Source organism: Rhyacophila brunnea, unplaced genomic scaffold (genome assembly GCF_057557595.1).
Source record: "Rhyacophila brunnea isolate RB1 unplaced genomic scaffold, BYU_Rbru_1.0 scaffold_3, whole genome shotgun sequence".
Taxonomy (NCBI): Eukaryota; Metazoa; Arthropoda; class Insecta; order Trichoptera; family Rhyacophilidae; genus Rhyacophila; species Rhyacophila brunnea.
In genome coordinates, this window is record NW_028232965.1 from 14,231,019 (window position 1) to 14,250,952 (window position 19,934).

General features: G+C 33.9%; 1 protein-coding gene, 2 non-coding genes and 1 pseudogene across 3 annotated transcripts in view; 2 read left to right on the forward strand and 2 right to left on the reverse strand.

Annotated features, from left to right (window-relative positions):
* The window catches only part of LOC147067920 (dorsal root ganglia homeobox protein-like), a 157,114-nt gene that overhangs the window by 122,855 nt on the left and 14,325 nt on the right, over positions 1-19,934 (reverse strand). Inside the window, exon 2 of the mRNA XM_085952531.1 lies at positions 3,911-4,022. Coding sequence (XP_085808657.1) covers positions 3,911-3,998 — 88 coding nt within the window. The 5' untranslated portion in view covers positions 3,999-4,022. The remainder of the gene's footprint in view (positions 1-3,910; positions 4,023-19,934) is intronic.
* Positions 15,259-15,377, forward strand: LOC147067925 (5S ribosomal RNA; annotated as a pseudogene).
* Positions 16,874-16,945, forward strand: TRNAE-CUC (transfer RNA glutamic acid (anticodon CUC)). Its single transcript has one exon. It is a non-coding gene; the product is annotated as a tRNA-Glu (tRNA).
* On the reverse strand, positions 17,143-17,214 carry TRNAE-CUC (transfer RNA glutamic acid (anticodon CUC)). The gene has a single exon. It is a non-coding gene; the product is annotated as a tRNA-Glu (tRNA).

The following is a 19,934-nucleotide window of genomic DNA, read 5'->3' on the forward strand; positions in this document are numbered from 1 at the left end:
TGTAAATCGACACACTAACTCATTTATATTCAAGAGAGTTCAATAATTTTCTACTAATTACAAAAAAACATCTTCTGGTGATTTTTTGCGATTATCTCAAAACTCGATTTTTGGAATATGTGAGCAATATGGTAAATTCGACCCTAATACCCGAAACGAAACGAAAAATACGACCCGAAATAAAAGAAAAAACTCACAGTTTTTACTTTTTCTATCAGAAATTTCGTTTTGGCCAGATTATCCTGAATATTCTACTATTAGACGTTAATAGTGTAAATACCTCCTGTAAATGATTTATCCCGTATCATTTCGTTTGACAAACAATCTCTTCAGTGCATCAAAATGGAAAGCTTATTTACATCGCAAACATGCCATTCTGTCGTGGTGGACATACTCGTACAATTATTCAACAGCACAGTCTGATATTCTAATATTCATTAAAGTACAGAGGCGTCCACTGTTCGCTGATCAACATTTTCGAGTATTTATCATGATAAACTTACATATGTATGGTATTTAGAAAAATCTTGAAAAGTCGTTTTGCGTTTTCAAATATTAGGCAAAATAATATACAAACTGTTACATCAGTAGTCAAGCTCGATATTTATGTATGTAGTACCTCCAGACGTATCTATTTCATACATAATTTGAAAACGTTTCAGAAACATACCGATTAGTTTCCAAATGATCAATAAAGAATGTTACATTCTTAAATCTTGTAAATTATTCGTTGAATGAAAAAATAATACATCTATTTCATTTAAATAAATAAAATTACAACTTCAACACTAATTAGATATATAGATTATAGATGGTCACCAATCTTCTTCATTGTTCTTTAACCATATCCGCTCTTCAGTTAAAGCATATGGATCCCACACGATGCCTCCGAGAATCCTTATCATTCACCAGTTTTCTTACATTATCCCAGGTCATCCCAGCATCATATAGCTCTGCCGTATACACTCTGTATATGGTATTTACTGGCCTTAGATGCCGGAATCCGGTCGGATTGAAGAACAGGCAAGCCAGGTTGAAAAATTTTTGAGCAGCACGTGGCCGATCCAGATCCAACGTCACCCTTGACTCTCATCGTGATGGGGGCTACTTAGCCCGCTCTCTTATCTCCTCGTTACTCCTAACCGCACACCCAGTATCCTCATTATATAATATATAATGAATATAATATATGTATATATATTAAATATACATATATTAAATTTGTTTCTCATTAGCTTATAATATGATAATATATGATATATGATAAATAGTATTTCAGATATGTTACTACAAGTTTTTACAAACACTTTACATACCTACCAAAATATTCAAATTTTGTTTTTATACCAGATCCTTCACTTAGTAGGTAATAAGATTTTTACCTTCTTTTATTATATAAAATTACTATTTATACATACAATAATTGACTGCATTCGTTGTCAGTGTGTATTTGCCATTAGTGAGTACCCATATTATCTGAAGATGTTGAAAGGCAAAACACCCGGGTCGCAAAAATATACTCAAATGAAATAGTAAATATATCGAAAGTATTAAACGAAAACATACTTACATGTTTTTAAGTAAAATCATTATTATATTGGTCTCGCACAAAATATGTACATACTATATTTTTACTAACGCAACGCCTTATTAAAAAAAAGTTCTAACTTATATATAGAATAAATCTTGACTACTTACTGACTGGACAATGGAAATGAAATACCAAATAATTTGAAAGGTGATAGAAAATAAAATACTAAACTAAAAGACGGTAAGTATTCCATTTTCCTCAAATATCACATAGCATGCTGCATATTGTGTTGATTGTTAAATTTGTTGATGAAAAAATAATTATGTATCATTTACGCAATTAACGACTCAACTTAGTCATGGTATAACAATATCATATATCAAATAAAATCCCTTCAGTATGATTCGAAAATTTTAAAAGTTATTTTTATTTATTTCGGCTGCACCACTGGAGTAAACGCACCCCACGACATTCGCGCAAATAACTGGGAAAGAAAACAATGATTTTATTTGTGCGCGGGGTGAAATTTGTCATACGGCCAATTAGGGATCGCGCTGCCGAACCAAAAGCCTGTTAGCACCAGACGGGTTAGCAAATTGGACGGAAAATTGATTTCAATCCCAACAGCCACATATTGACGGTACAACGCCAACCACCGTTATCAGGCCGCTCGTAATACCTACCTAATGTGAATTTGAACAGAGATTCTAATTGAGCATAATCTTGTATTATATTTTAATAGCCCTAAATACCCTCTACACTAAAAATACTTTTTGCCGTGTTAAAAAAAATATTTAAAAATAATATTCATTTAAAAATTATAATAAATCTTAATTATAGTGAAAACCTTTTATCGTTTATAGAACTATGTAATCGTTATATTTAAATAAAACGTAGTCAACATTATGTTCATACTTGTACCTACTTATGCATGATTTTTTGACTGAATTGGACTGAACATAATAAATATCTTTCAATAGGTACTTAAAAATTCAATACGAATTCCTCTAAAATTATTTGAATATATTAAAAAACGTCATATGTACTTAATGTATTACGTACATTATTGTTGGTAGGTACTTAATTATCCTATGTGATCAATTATACCATCAAATATATTAAAAAACGTCATATGTACTTAATGTATTACGTACATTATTGTTGGTAGGTACTTAATTATCCTATGTGATCAATTATACCATCAAATATATTAAAAAACGTCATATGTACTTAATGTATTACGTACATTATTGTTGGTAGGTACTTAATTATCCTATGTGATCAATTATACCATCAAATTAATCCAAATTGCATGTAGTAGTTGTTGATAGAATATAAATGTTTGTAAATGCCGACTATATACAGGCCGTGGCACTGAATTGCGAATTACTATGGTAGTGCTAGTTATTAATTATCTTCGAATGCAATGCGGTAACCTATTCTCGATAAATGAATATTTTAGATTGTCATACCTACTTCGCTAAAATTATTACATTTTTTTCAATATACAACTCATCATTTTTGGTGAACAGTTTACCATAAGTATTACATTCTAAGAATGAGCACCATCGTAGTTTACAGTTTTGTGTCGTGATCTCACTATAGTGGGCATTGGGATATATTATGTACTCATATATTATGTCTTTAAAATTACCAATTTTTACAAAACTTTATTATTAATAATTATTCCTCTTTTGTGATAGTGGACGAATAATCTGAATAGTAACCTAAAATGAACTCGTCAATTGTTGATTATTGTAGCAAATATTTGAAAGCCACTGCCATTATTGTTATTATTTACGATGAATTATTCCTTGTTTGGATTGATTTTGCGTTTGAATTCGCATTTTAGTTAGATGTTAGGATTCGATGATGGGTTTTATTGGATTATTATCGACATTTTGCTCAACAGATGAGAGATTTTGGCAAATAGGTGGGATTCGTTCCAATATTGATGCACGTAATTTAATCATTATTTATTGAGACTCTGGCGAAATTAGTTTGCGATTATTATACACGGCGAATAGTAAATAGAAAATAATTATTATTAGGCATTCATAAAAAATCGTAAAATCAAACGAATATTGATGTTTGTGGTAACAATAATTTTAATAAGAAATAACATGGCTAATATTATGTGAAACTGATAATTTTGTTTTTGTTTGTTACTCTTTACTGAAAAACCACTGTAATACAATACAAACTAAGGTATAATTCATTAGAAAGTTTTAAATATCTTTGAGTATCTATTAAAACACTTTTAAGCACAGATTACACAGGTTTACATTTACATTGTGGAGATCATCTTTCGACATATTACATACTTTATCATATATTTTAAAGTTTTAAAAATTGAAATATTTTTTTTTTTTTACTTACAGGGATGTGTCGGTGTGAAGGGATACTCAATCTGCGGCAAGCGATGCTGGTGAGGTGGCAATGAGGGTGGGCAGTGATAGCAAAACATGCCTCGGCCCGCCGTCCCCGAAACCTGCAATAAAAAAATCGTACTTACAATCACTATCGCTTGTAAAAGTTTAGACCAGAAAATTTTCTGCTTACTCAGATTCTAGACTTTTCACTTCCGATTCACCTGTAAAAGACGTCACATGATTTTCGTTATTTTTACAAGCCTCCCTCATCGTCAAACTTCGTCACAATATTGTTTAGATACCTGTCTAATATGGCACAAACACTGATGAAAAAATATTCAATATTGGCGATTGTGATGAATGAATTTCCTCGTAGTTAAAAAAATGTAGAGTTTAATTTTGACATGGTAACAGCACACTGCATCCAATAGCTAATAAACATACAGTACGTATACAAATATTTTCTATATGAAAGTGAAGCATGGTAAAGTTGATAAACTGTATACATATTATATATATCGACATCACTAAGTAGGAATTTTCTAATTCCTGCAATCAATCAATGGCTGCTACTTTTTGATATTCGTTATTTTTTACACTATTTACTTACTCACATACATTTATACACGATTTTAATGGCTTTTTCAAATAAATAATAATGTCGAAGTATTCATTATTATATCTTCTCAATTTTACGGATTGTGTTTTCATCATCTTACAAATAAATGCCATTACTATAAGCGGTTAGTTCTCTTCAAATGAACCCGTAATGCAATACGAAGTCACTTGTAACTAACCTCATCAGTAGACCAATGGTCCTTTTTTGTTTCACTTTTATATATCAAGGCTCCATCTGTATAGATAGAAAGAACATTTTCTTTGATTTGTTTTTGATTGTAATACACAAAAATGATATTTTAGTAGCAACATAGTTTAAACTTTTTAATTGTATAACCATAAAAAATAATTGACCACTGCTCATCCCTATACCTTAATTGTATCATTTTAATTGAAGGTAAGTAGTGATGCAGTGTAATGATTCAATAATATCACCGTTAGGATTAAATCAGGATGAAGCCATTAAGTAGATGAGGCGACCCATCCATCCGATCCATCCTTGGGCCGAGCTCATGTTTTTATTTATAGTCTGTTGTAGATCCATATTAAATTGGCGCGAACTAGTTTGCAAGTGCACATCAGAAATCACCCCATGCAAGTAGAGTTGATAACGGAAACTCTCAGCTATTCATTTATTTTAACAAAATATTCCCAATCGCTTTGTCGTTCTATACGTGAAAAATTTGGGACAATATGAGAATAGCCATTTCCCTAATACAAAAATGTTTTTTAACTCTACAAGAAAAAATGACAATTGATTTTCAGAGTTATTATGTACACATAAATAATAATATGTGCGTTTATATACAAGACAAGAAAATTGCTATGCTCAAACGCCGATTTTACAACAATATAAATATGTTTCGAAAAGTATTTCATATAGCGTTCAGAATTAAGAACTTGACATGTTGCTACCGTTCACAAAATAGATACATTATCGTATATTGCCATAAAAATACAATAGAAAATGAAGTAGGTAATATAGATAAAACATTTGTTTTAGCCAAAAATCGTAGTAAATAATTTAAGTATTGCCAATAGAGTCAGTATTTACTTGATAGAACTCACTTTTGAAATGACAATAAGTATAATTACATTACGTTCAACAGGACGTTGGAGCAGGAGGAAGTCGATAGATATTTCGGTTGTAACACTATTGATAACACTACTAGTCTTAACAAGGATATTACAACCGAAGCTATCAAATTAAAATAAACATCTTTTAGAATTTAATATAATTTATATTATCATTTCTAAACATTATAATCTTTAAACATATAATTTATGGTTGTATCGACGAATTTCAAGTACCTACCTAAATCTGCCTTACCCTCCCCACCCCCAATCCTTCGTTCTAACTAAGGTTCTTAGGTTTTTTAATACATATAATATGTGTGTACTTATATTTATTTTCATATATACAAAAAAGATATTATTGTGATTTCCCATCGTAATTAATTTTTTTAAAAATCGCGTGTTCTTTAATAAGTATAATTTATTATGAAGGGCGGCTTTTTGTTATTTCGCATGGAGACGGGCGCGCTGCTGTATAGGTTACTAAACTAAATGACTTATTACAATACTTTATCAATAAAAAATGTCGATATTATTATCGTCGCAAACTGCTTATCTCCAAACTAAATGTTACCAGAAGAAAGAGAATAATTCATATCAGATCTTTTTTTAAGAAACGGTTAAAACTATGTTTCAGTCTTGAATGTCAAATCAGGAAATATTGTTATTTATATAGCCATATTGTGTGAAATCCATAAGAAAATATTGCTTAACACCGAATTTATTCAGTTCTTATGCTCTCCTGAACATTTTGCTAAAAGTTATTGTAGATAAGCAGTTTACATTATTATATGAGAATGTTTAAATGAACGTGCACTTGAAATAGGTATTGAAATCAATTAAGTACCAATGTTATTTATTGAAAGTGTTACGGCACAGTGTCTTCAATTTTCGCCCGTGCAGTGATATGTACGAAAATAATCAGGCAGGATACACATGTAAATTTGGTTACTTAATTTGATCACACTGGCAACGAATTGCCTCCGCTAATTTTATTATTTGATTTACTTTTATTGCTATATGTTTCCCCTTCATTTGTTTAGCGGAGAGTATGCAAATGGCCGGACGCATGCGCACAACCATTTCAGAAACGTGACATGCCAGTATGTCCGTCACCCAATAAATATTAATCAATTTATATTATACGCCAAAGTATCACTTGCGACTCTTCTCTTGCATGATTTAAACAACGGTAACCAGAGATAATGTATAAATATATGCACATACATAAATATGCCATCATAATCTTCAAATTGAACCTGGGTACCCACCTAAGACAACGTTCGATTTCGTCTACTTAGTGGCTACAAGGTAAATCTAAAATGGGCAGTGATAGTAACATCACATCAAATTCAATAATGCTAAAACAAAATAGGTAGACATATATATTATGTCTGTGGACATCCAACAGAATATTGCACTCTTATGCTCCATATGTGAATGATGTTTTCCATCACAATTAAAACAAAAAGCTTTTAGGTACAGCAAGGAGACAGTTTTATACAATATTCATTTGTTTATAGTTATGATATGCATTTTGGTCAAAACTAGGCTTTACATATACGTATACGTAGAGTATTTGCATCATAACTTTGCATTCCAACTCTAGGATGAAAATGATGATACCTGTATATATTCTAAAAATATTTATTTTACATAAATGTTATCTGTATATTTATTCATCACTACCTGCATATATGAATACAAGTAAATATCATGTGATCTAATTTTATGCAAGGTAATCAGGCAAAGAGTGTGGTAAAGAATGCAAAAAAGTGCAAAGTTATAAAACGTATACTTAACACGTGGGTGACTGCGCTTTCGGAGTAGGTGGTCAGTGAATTTGTCTGCATTGAAACCACGGTGACTGAGGGTCACCGCGTAGAATGACCACTAGAAGTTACCAAAAAATAGTAGGAAGTCGCAGGTTGGTATGCAATGCAGGGATGGTTTGGACATGGGGATGGAAATGGGCGTTTTACTGACAAAACGTCGCTGTACTTGTGCGTAGATGCAAAGTGTGGTCGTTATTTCTTGACGGAACTAGAAATTTTTCAGATAACGTATTATTATTAATTATTCTCAAGATAGGTAAGTATGTGTTTGTAGGAGACGTTATTTTTTTTATTCCATCGCAATCGATTTTTTTACTTTTTGATCGAAAGCAGCGACGATTGGTCTCGTGGAATGTAGTGTTGATTAAAGAGGTTAGGTAAGTTACATTTAATTTTACAGCAATTTTGACAGGTTGCGTGAATTTCAAACCGATGTTTGTGCACATGCATTTGTGTACAAACAAAAGTTTACAAACAATTGTATAAATTGTTTGCGGGTTGATGCATAATTATCTGAACTAGGTTTGATGTGCGAATTTGCTTAGAAATATTTTGCTGTGCTGTCATCATTATTTAAAATTAATTTGTTCGTGCATCTATCAAATTTGTATCATTATGAACTCACCTTATAATATTTTAGACGATATGTAGGCACAATTTTAGGGTAAATGTTTACGAGGGCACAATCAAAATGGTGTACTATCGATTAGTTAATTATTTATTAAAGCTACACTCTCTACCCAAGTTGACTAGAATAATAAATTGTATATACAAATGTCTCAAAATTACACAAAATCTCCCAATAATATGACGTATAAAATAGGAGTATCTTCTCAGTGTTTATTGAGTTCGCAAGTACAGAATCCAGACATAATATAAATCGTATTATAAAAGACCCTAATCACTCAAATGCCCTATGCAATATCATTTGGTTGACATGTAATGCATCAGTAGGGTTGTCAAAAATCGTCACTATCGTTGCAAAAACAAATCCTAAGTTAGTTATAGTTACTAACTAAAAATATATATACCAATGTAGATTGTAGTATTTGTGATGTGTAAATCTAAAGATTTGAATCAGGTATGTACACAATGATACCTATGTGTTTAACTCGAGACAATGGTACAAAAATAGTAAGTGACAGTTTGTTAAGATTGTTTAAGTAATTATAAAAGATTTTTTTCGATAATAATTGATCAAAATTACAGGGCTTAAAATGCACGGGAGCGCACCGGAGCGCCGTTCCGGCTCATAAAATCCCCAAAATTATCGCTCCGTCTTAATAAAAAAACAATTTTACCGTTGTACAATAAATACACATAAAATTAGATAACTATGTTAATATTTTCGTAAAATTATCAACAACCCCGGTTTGTAAAATATTCCTTTTCGAGCGCTGCCAAAATAATGAAAATAATTGTAGATAGAAAATAAATACACAAATATTTTTAATTGAATTAAAAATATTAATCGTGTTTCGGGACATCCAGAGGGCAGAGACAGAATACAATAGATGAAGTTCACTGATAATAATTTACACTCTGAAATGTTTTAAACAATAGTTAGTATTTAAAAACTATGTTTTCTCAATTCTAAGATAAATTTACAACTTGAAAAATATTAGAATCAAAGATAAAAATAGAGAAATCTGCGGTAATTGAACACAAATTTTGTTAATACATTTTATTGTGTTGTGGTTATTTTTATTATTAAAATACATTTTAATAAGTAATATCTCTTAAATCTACCAGAATTTGTTTTTATAATCTATGGTTTATTTTATTTTATTTAAAAAACGTCGATTTTTCTAGATGTCTAAATGTGTTTGACTTGCAGTCATTTTTACTTAAGTACATATAAAAAATATTATGGGTATAGTTGCAATACTGATCTTCAACGTGAATTTACAGTATCATTATTTTATCACTGTTTTATTTGTAGTGACTTTCCCACCAAGAATTGACAGTAATAATCAACATAAAAATAAAATATCCCTAGATTTATTTTACAATGCATATTTTCAAATCAGAAACTAAATTAGGACATATTAGTTCCATAAATGTAACAGACAGTATGTAATCAAAAAATCTTCAATAAAAACCAGGCGGCATCCCTAAGCGGTGTCCGGATCAGAAACGTCGCCCCCGGGGGGTCTAGCTGGGGTGATGATAATGCGATAATACCAACGAACGCCAACCTCCCTCCCCCCATGCTTTGAAGTGCACCACTTCTTTATTGTGTTCCCATTTATTAGAACGACCAATTTCATAAACACTATCATAAAAATCTGAGGTGGTAAAATGTGACTAATGATTTTAATTACAGAACAACCTCGATTATCCGGACCGACAATTACTATAGTCCGGTTAACCAAATATCACTAAATTCACTAATTTACACCGTTATAGTAATAACACAATTTTATGGTCACTTTTTAATTACAGAAACAGGATAATAATCATGGAGCACGATTCGGAAAAGCAATCATATCCACTACAAATCTTGAACCTAGTTAGTAGGATTCGAATATTATTTCGATCACGCATTTTGGATTGGACAAATTCCACAAGAAAACAATTATCGATTGACTAGAGAACTCGCATAGCAGACCAATGATGTGTGATCGAATTCTATTCAATACACGATCGCTTTCCATGGTTCTATGTATGATTTTGAAAATGAGTGTTCATCAAAACTCTGTATTTTTTAACTACATAATAATATGCAATCTCACCATGTTTATCCAATAAATAGGTTGAAAAGAGAGACCAAAATTTCATAATTAAGTATTGTTTTGTATAACATCCAAATTATCAGTAGGAACGTTTAATAACTATTATTAATTTAATTTAATAAATCGCATTTTTTATAGGTGGTGCCTTTTCCACTTTTAATAAATAAATCTTGACCGGTTTCGTCAGAGGCCGACAATGCATTTCCACCATGAATAAAATTGTCAGTTAACAAAAGAAAAAAGAAAAAAAGTTTAATAACTACTCTATATTCGCTGATTTTTTAAATTATTTTTGCAAAAGCCTTTACTTTAATAGTTTTTCAAAGCCGGTTTCGAAGAATAATCAATTGATTTTCATTATGTATATGATAATTAATATTACATTTAATATTTCTCATCCAGTAGTAGGTAAGCCAGTTGCATAATTTTCACGTGATTTACAGAAACTGAACATCCATGTTCCGAGAAGTTGGCTTTGATTTCGAATTGAACCGAAATACGTTTTCCGAATAATTCAAAATTGGGCAGAAGTGCTTCTCCTGTGCGGTGTTGCCAAACGATTAAATATTTAACATCCCCGCTAAAGCCGAAAACTGTATCATTCAAGTTAATCCAATAAACGTTGTCCGTGAGCAGGCAACTCCGAAAGTTTATTGTGAGCGGGTATTAATTAGTTTCTCATTGCTGAACTCTCATAATTCATTAAGCAAGCATTTAAATAAAGCATGTATGTACCTTAATACATCATTACATGTAGGTATCAGTCATTCATTATTAAAACATTTCAAATCTAAAGATAACTGTGACATTTGGCCGTCTCTTGGAAAAGTTACTTGATTTATAAATTTTACATAATAATAAAAAAAACGTGGAAACTATTTATAATTTATTGAAAAAATCACATGTTTAAAAACGACTATGATTGGAAGATGCAGTCATAACAGTGGTTTTCTGATAGCATTCTGTACCACATTAAGAGTCTCATAGCCGTAAGTACGATCTCAGACTCATCTTTGTATCGTGCCACGCTAATCCGATGTCATCCATTATATTATACCGTAGAGCTGCCATATCTACCCCTAAAGCCAACAACACGAGGTATAGCTTGTGTAGTCAATGTATTCCACTAATATCTATATGCAACTTCGGTATATGAACAGTAACAGATTTAGTTCAGTCGAAAAATTAAATTTACAGTGACAATCCATCCACCTAATTCCATCCGAATTCCAACGAATATATCTGGGAGGAAAATTGTTCTGACAGAAAATGGAAAGTTATAAAAGTCTCTTGATGAATTTTTTCTTGAATAAAAAACTAAAATCGATTACAATACATACCAGAGAACGAAGATTAAAAAAACATAAACGTCCTCTTAGCCAGCGCTCGAAATGGAAAAGTTTACGAACCGGAGCGCTCGACAGTTTTCTGAAGATATTTACATATTTATCAAATTTTATGTGTATTTCATAAAAATAAGTGTGTTCGATTTTCTATTAAGTATTTGGCATATCTTGCTCAGACGGCCAATCTTTATTTTCCACGAGACGGAGCGATAATTTTACCGATCACACAGACAGGAACGGCGCTCCGGTGCGCTCTTGTCCATTTCGAGCCCTGCTCTTAGCGAATGATATATGGTCACCGTAATTAGAAGTGGTTATTGTACACAAAGTAGGAAAACTATTTAGTAGTTTTATAAAATATTAATTTTCTAAATATATATCAGGTAATGGACAAAGGTTGGTATGACTTCAGTGGGGTATGCCTTGACGCCAGATCAGGTGTGCTCCGACAACTGCTGAAGTTAAAGAGGCTGTCAAAAGACTGAAGCGCAGGAACGCTCCTGGAGATGATAGCATCCATGCAGAATTTCTGCTCTGCGGACTGAGCGCTGTATTGCCGTCCTTGTGTGACATTCTGCACGAGGTGTGGGAAAGGGAGCAGTGCCCCAAAGCCTGGAGTGATGGTACCGTTGTTACTCTGCACAAAAAGGGTAACCCACAAGACTGTAATAATTACAGAGGAATCACTCTCCTCATCGTTCCCGGGAAGGTGTTGGCGCAGATTCTCCTGTACAGGATTAGAAGTCCCTAAATGCTGGACGTTTTGCGTGCGCAGCAGAGTGGATTTGTCCCGGAGAAGTCCTGCTCAGAGCATATTTCAACTCTCCGATGCCTCCTGCAACAGTACCAAGAGATGAATATACCTGTCGCCTGCTGCTTCGTGGACTATGAAAAGGCATTTGACAGTCCTCATCGTGAATCTCTGTGGCAAATTCTGCTAGGCTATGGTGTCCCACGGAAACTGGTCGCCGTGATAAGTGCTCTCTACACAAATACAGAGTGTCGCGTGAGAGCAGCCGGAACATCCTCTGACCTCTATGAAATCACGTCAGGAGCCAAGGAAGGATGTGTACTTGCGCCCTTTCTTTTTATCATCATGATGGATTTCATAATGCGTAAGACGGTTTGCCCCGACAGTGGGATACGCCTACATCATGATGACACAACCGATCTATGCGAAGAAAGACTGTGCGACTTGGAGTATGCAGACGACGCAGTTGGAGGTAACCGTAAACAGGCTCGCCGCGAACTCGAAGCGTGTGGGTCTTCATCTGAATGCCGCTAAGACCAAATCCATGTGCAGTGCTACATGCATCGACGCCGACACTCCTCTGCGGGTTTCCGGTCTGCCCGTCGAGCTGGTGTCCAGATTCAAATACTTGGGTGCCACGGTTGCCGATGATGGTGGTATTTCTAGTGAGCTTGGAATCCGCATGGGTGTGGCGGGCTCTGCGTTCAACCAACTTCGAGTCGCATGGCGGTCAAGGCTGTATTCTGTGAGGACCAAATGTCGTTTGTTTAACGCGTGCGTGCTACCTGTGCTCCTGTATGGTTGTGAGACATGGCATCTTACTAAGCTTCAAGAGTCTCGGCTTTTGAGCTTTGAGAATCGATGTCTCCGCCGAATCTTAGGGGTACATTGGTACGACCGCATTACAAACACCCGAGTTCGTGAGCAGACACAACAGCCTTCGGTGATTGAAGTTATAACGAAGAGACGATTTACGTGGCTGGGACACGTATTCCGGATGCCGCCAAATAGTGCGGCACTTCGTACCCTTGTGGCACAACCTCAAGGGTTCCGTCGCCGTGGCCGGCCCTCCCTCACCCTGCAGCGATGCTACAAAAGCGACCTACGTGCTGCAGGTCTGACATGGCGGGAGGCGCAGGAGTTGGCGATGGACCGAGGGAAGTGGCGCCAACTTGGGCTTGCCCTATGCCCCAATGTTGGGACGTGACAGGGTGGAAGAAGAATGGCCCCTTTAAGGGTGAATTCGGCCCTGGTTTTATAATTACTTAATATGTCTTCGCTTCAATACAAATTTTACATTGTGGATTCAACAGAGAGAAACTATTAAATTATTAAGCAATACCTAGTTAGAAACGAATACAATCGAATGTATTCTTGTTACGTCGTGTTAGCTACATTAACGGAGAGACACATTATCCCCTTGTGTTGGCAGAGTCCGCCAATTGATTCTATTAGTGGGGGTGGCTTTCCCACTGCCGATATATAAGACCTACCCGACCATAGTTTTGCTAACTACCTTACCAACCAATTACATTCAAACTATCGGACTCAAAAGATATCTACATGGTTTCATACATACATTACTTAAATTGTCTGAATAGAGACAGAAAACATGACGTGCAAAGGTTCGGCTACTAAATGATTATTTTAATATCCTTTCATGTAATGATGAACATGATATAATATTATTGTAAAAATATTTTTTTTACAATATAATTATATTATCTATTTATTTATATATTACTATATATATTAATACAAGTGAATATCATTTGATCTAATTAAATTTTATGCGAGGTAATCAGGCAAAGAGGCGTATCGATATAGTAAAAGTGCAAAAAAGATGCAAAGATAAAACGTATACCTACTCTACTTTACTATGAAATTTACCAGATATTTTGATAATATAAAAAAAAATCTAACCTAATTAAATGAAATTTTTCGTTCCTTTTCGTTGGCTAAATCTTAGGATATTTTAAATGTGTCAATTAAAATGTATATTATGCCACGTACACGCCTGCGAGCATCGACAGAGCCGAGCAAGTAACGTGGCAGCATTGGCGGCTTGATCGTCGGTGTGTATGGTGCCTCGAACACAGTCTGCACGCGTCTTAAACAAGTTGGCGGCTAACCGTTTCACTGTTGGTTTTTAGACGAACACATCGTTTTGCTGCCGCAGTATGCTGTCGCAGTGCACGTAGGTTACGTGGTCGTGGGATGCACGTTAGTTACGTTCTCCGTGTGGCGGAGAACTACAGGATGCAAACCATATCATCTGGAAATTTCCGAGAATGTGCTCCGAAAGGAAAGATATGCTCAAGTCGGTTCAACCAGCTGGTGGGCCCATCGGGCTGTCCGACCTGGTCGTCACAAAGGCAAACTATAATGCTTTTAAAAAATTGCTACGTCTTATTACGGACGTGAAGATCTCTTTACATAGTTTAGCTTTTCCGTATTGTTTTTACATATATGTAAATGAATTTATTTTTGTTAATTCTCGGTGCTCCTCTCTCCCGTGGGCACTTTTACTAGAAAGTCCCTGTAAACTCAATCAAAGCACACTTGAGTGCGAGGCGACCTCAATCTTGGGCATCTGCTCCTGAGACATTCCAAGGCGTAAACAACTGGTGATGCTTCACATCAAACGTAGAGCCTCGTGATACACTTGATTAATACCGAGTGTGGTACAGGGCAGGTTGGTTTGGTGGGAACTATTCTTATATATATATCTATCTACGGTCGTGAAAAAGGAGCTTACAGGCGTGCACATTCCCACCAACTTATCTGAAAAACGGTCGAAAATAGAACTACTATGACGCCATAATGAATACGTCAATCCAATATCAGATTCTGTCCAGTTGCGAGTCTTGATTGGGTAGTTTTCGAGTGTGGCTCCTCATCAATTCTTCAGATAAGTTTGTGGCACTGTACGTGGCATAGTGATTCATTTTATCTGTAGGGATGCTGAGTTTCAGCTTTCTAATTAATAATTATTAATAATCTACCATACCATGTTGAAAACACCGGTTCTCGTCCGATCACCGAAGTTAAGCAACATTGGGCGCGGATAGTACTTGGATGGGTGACCGCTTGGGAACACCGCGTGCCGTTGGCTTTTCTTTTTTTGCGTTTTTGATTATATTTCTAGCTCAGTAGGCAATGATAAATCTAGATTCGGGTAGGAAACAAAATAAATTATGTACCTATATTTAATTCTAGTTCAACTTAAATTATAAAATAAGTTATAATGTATTAAAAATGTTTGTTTCTAGAGGATAAAGTCTAATCATATGAAAATGATCGAAGCAACGCCCAAAATAGAAAATTTACGAACCGAAGCACTCGATAATTTTCCAAAAGAAGTGTGCTCCATTTTATATATATATAAGTAGGTACATGTGTTGGACGGACGAATACTGCAATAGTCTTTAAACTTCTGAATGTATATCTACTGAAGTTTGTGTCAGTAAAGTTTGTCAGCGCCGCAGGCGTGAATTTTTTCTAGGATATAATATGCCTACTGTTTTTCTCTACCTTTCTCTTGACACTTTGAATAGTCTGCCTACCTCCACGCGACGTCACTTCTTTGCACACATACAATAGAACAGGGATAGCGAACCTATGGCACTCGTGCCATTGGTGGCACGCGAATGTTTCATTTTGAAAAGAAAAGAAATTACTGTTTTATATATTATTATACTTATTTAAAAATGTTTTTTTATAAAAAAAGTTATACAAATAAATAATAATATATACCTACTTACTTAAGTACTTACTTATATATTATATTCAAAAATAATGATGACATAGCCATGCGTATTTTCTTCGGTTTTCCATATTATGTTTACCAATCGATGAGCAAACGGAAACGACGAAATCCATGCTTAAATGACAAATCGCACTGTATAAAAATAGCAGGCAAATCATTTTCAAGATAATCATTACGTTTAATATAAAATTGAAAATTAAAATATTCAATCAACAAACTTTATGAAATTAATTATCGGCAGTCATTCAAATATAATAACTGCTTGTTATTTTGACTCAAACATACTCTCTAAAAATGGAAAACCGTTCAGTGATGGAGAATATAATATGAAAGAAGGGTGGTTCAAATGCTTCCCTCTATGAGAATTTTAAAACAAGACAAAAATATTCAAAGAATAAAAGATATGCCTGCAGCTAGAAATACGGTGAAAGATAGAATATCAAGAACTCAATTTAATTGTAATTTTTAAACTTTTTTAATGTTATTCTTAAAAACCACTTTTTTAGAAAACTGTTAACTTTTTTTCGCCATGAAAAACTGCTTGGCACGTCAGACAGTCGGAAAATATGTTTTTTTTTAGATTTTGGCACGCGTTCGTAAAAAGGTTTGCCATCCCTGAAATAGGTAATGTATAATATTGCATTGTCGCATTTCGTCATTAATTTTGTCTAGGTGCGTGACTGTCCCGGCATGGCATCGCCCATGCGCACGGAAAAAATGTGCAACAGTGCGCCCAGTTTTGATTTATGTTATGACTATGTTCCGGTCGAGACGATTTTCAATGTGCGACAATTATAACCGTTAGAGCTTTGCTATCACTTCTTGGTGAAAGGTTCAATATATCCGGTATGGTCTAGTGGCTAGGATACCTGGCTCTCACCCAGGAGGCTCGGGTTCGATTCCCGGTACCGGAATATTTATTTTATAAAATTTCAAAACAAATATATTAGGTATCAGTAAAGTTATATAAAAATATTGTTAATCTAGATAAGTATGTAAACTATAGCCAATAAGTGATTAAGAAGAACTAGATACACGTAGGTACAATAAGCTAATTATTATTTTGTGGATTTTTTTTATTTAAAATAATAATTTTCCGGATAAAAATAATTTCCGGTACCGTGAATCGAACCCGAGCCTCCTGGGTGAGAGCCAGGTATCCTAGCCACTAGACCATACTGGATGATAAAGTAAACGAACTGATAATGTTTTCAGAGTCTGGAGTAAAATAAATTCTATTCATGTCGTACCTACCTATAATGGTTGAATACATAAATTATTTTCTTTTCTCAAGATACAGTTTTCCTATTGGTATTTTGTGAAAATGTTGTCGGACATAACAACGAAACACCGGAGTCTTGATTCCAATATACACAGCGCTAAGACTAGCTAGTTTTCACCGTATACATATTATTATAATAAACGTTTAGTTATTATCACTTTTGTTAGGTACCTATTCCAGGCATGTTGCCATTTCAGATGTACACACGACGTTATTGGAAACTCCTCCAGTCCTCTCCACAGTAGCTGATATAGGTACCATTTCGTGCCAATTGCTGGAAAATCTTTATCCACTTCTTCTAGTTGCAGAAACAGAGGTCTACCAGCACTCCGATTTCCAACAGGCTTAAAAATGATTAAGCTTTTTTTAAGATTTCGAACAATCTGCCCAGGCTATTGGAGACACGGAATCTTGACAAATTTGATGACGTAGGTATGTACATATACCAACACTGAAATGTTTTCAATGTCTTCTTTCTCTCATGTATAAAATAAAACGCATTTAATAAATTTAACTATTGTGTAGGTATATATAATAAGATTTGTCAATTAAATGCACAATAAAAAATGGTGAACGGCGTAAGATTGGGTCTCAGAGATAACATTGACATCTTTGAATAGATTTTTTTAAATTCAATAATAAAGTACCTACCTACACGTTTATTTTTATAGAAGGCCTGTTCAATTTAGGTGTTGCTTCAATATTGACAGTTGCGGCTCGTATATTATAATATGTATTTTATAATATATAACACTCATACATGTGGTATTAAATACATCCCATTATTTTAATTATTTATAAAATATCAATAATAGCGTAAATATTTATGTCAAATAATAAAAAAATATTTGTAATAGTCTGATTCTGAAAAAAATGCGTTAAAATTAAGTAAATAAAATTAAATTAATACCTATATCTACATAAAACGATATTCCCAACATATGTAGAATATTACAATGGGTAAAACAATAATTTATCTTAAAACGACAATAATTAACTTTAATTTTACCCAAACAATACAAACTTAATACTCTCAAAAGCTTCCACCCACGGGCATCGTAAAATTGTATTAAAAATCATTTGTTTTCAAATACATCAACTATATCTAAAACGTAATATATTATATAAATAAAATACCTAAATGGAAGAATAAATATATAATCAGTCACATAGAGATAAGTGTAAAGTGGTTAACAAACGTGTGCTACCAGTGCTCATGTATGTATGTGAAACACGGGCCAAATGAAAACACAACGAGTTGTGCAATGTAGCATGGAAAGGTGCATGTCGGGCATACTGCGGAAAGACCACAAAATAAACCAATAGATAATTAGTAAGACAAGAGTACGCGATATGATAGAGGCTGCCAAGGTGGTGAATTGGCATTAGCCGGTGAGTGAGCAATCGCTGGACAGTTATACAATAATTGTACCTATGGGATATTAAACGACCATGGACCTCCATAAAACCCGCTCCTTCGGCAAACTCACCAAGTATGAAGCAGCAAAAATTGGGGACCGATAAGAGTGGAAGGAGTTAGGGGAAGCTTTCATCCAGCATTATGAAGATGATGAGACAGATAAGATGTTAATTTTTAATATGATTTTTTTTAATATTTAGCTTATTAGAATTCTGGCGTTCGCTATTTTTGGAAGACAATAATTCATATATTATTGATAAACACAGACCAATCCAGATAATGTTATTGCAAGTCATATATTTTTAATCGATGTTCTATATATTGAATTAAATATATCTGGTTGGACAGGTATATTAAAGAGAAAAAACAAGATCCGCTGTCGCACTTCTCGACGATCAAATAGAATATAAATAATAATGATTTAAATCTCGTGATTCCATTCTGGCACCACTTGAAAAGCTCTACGTGTGTATGGAGTCCTAACAAAAGTTTGTATGAGCCTATGAGGGTATGAGGTGACATTTCAGGTGCTTATAAAAACGCCGAGCGGAACACTTCGCAATTATTTACTTTTCATTCATAAAATAAATGCTGGTTTATAAAATGTGTACATATAGATTAGCGATCGAATTTTACTCTCACGTGTTCTTTACAATAATAATACCATACGGTCGAAAATGCATCCGTTGATCCATAGATAATATAATTTTATTATCCACATTTCTAATTTATATTTATATATTATGTCAAATTCCTACACGCGAGGAAACTTACACGTCATAATATGAAAGTGCGGTAAGCACGTTAATTCTTCCAGAAATTATGATACTCGTAGCAATTGCTAATAAATTATTATTAATAATTTTTGTTCAGTGAAAAAAATGTGTCAAAAATAGATTATCTATCTATATGTCATAAACAATACAGGATGGTTTGCAAAATATTTTTGAGACAATTCCGGGAAAATTAGTAATATACAATAAATGTGGAGTTTTTCCCTATTTTCTTTAGTTTTTCCAACCAAAATGAAAATGCTGTACAGTATCAAGGTCGACGTTTTTAGGGCTCCCTTAAAAATCCTCAGTGCTTTTAGGGTTTCAGTGCCAAATACCATCCGTTTTTTGAGATCCTCTTAAAAATTGCTGTACGGTCAACATTTTTACGCCCAAAATAGAGCCGTAACGTGTCAGTATATAATGTC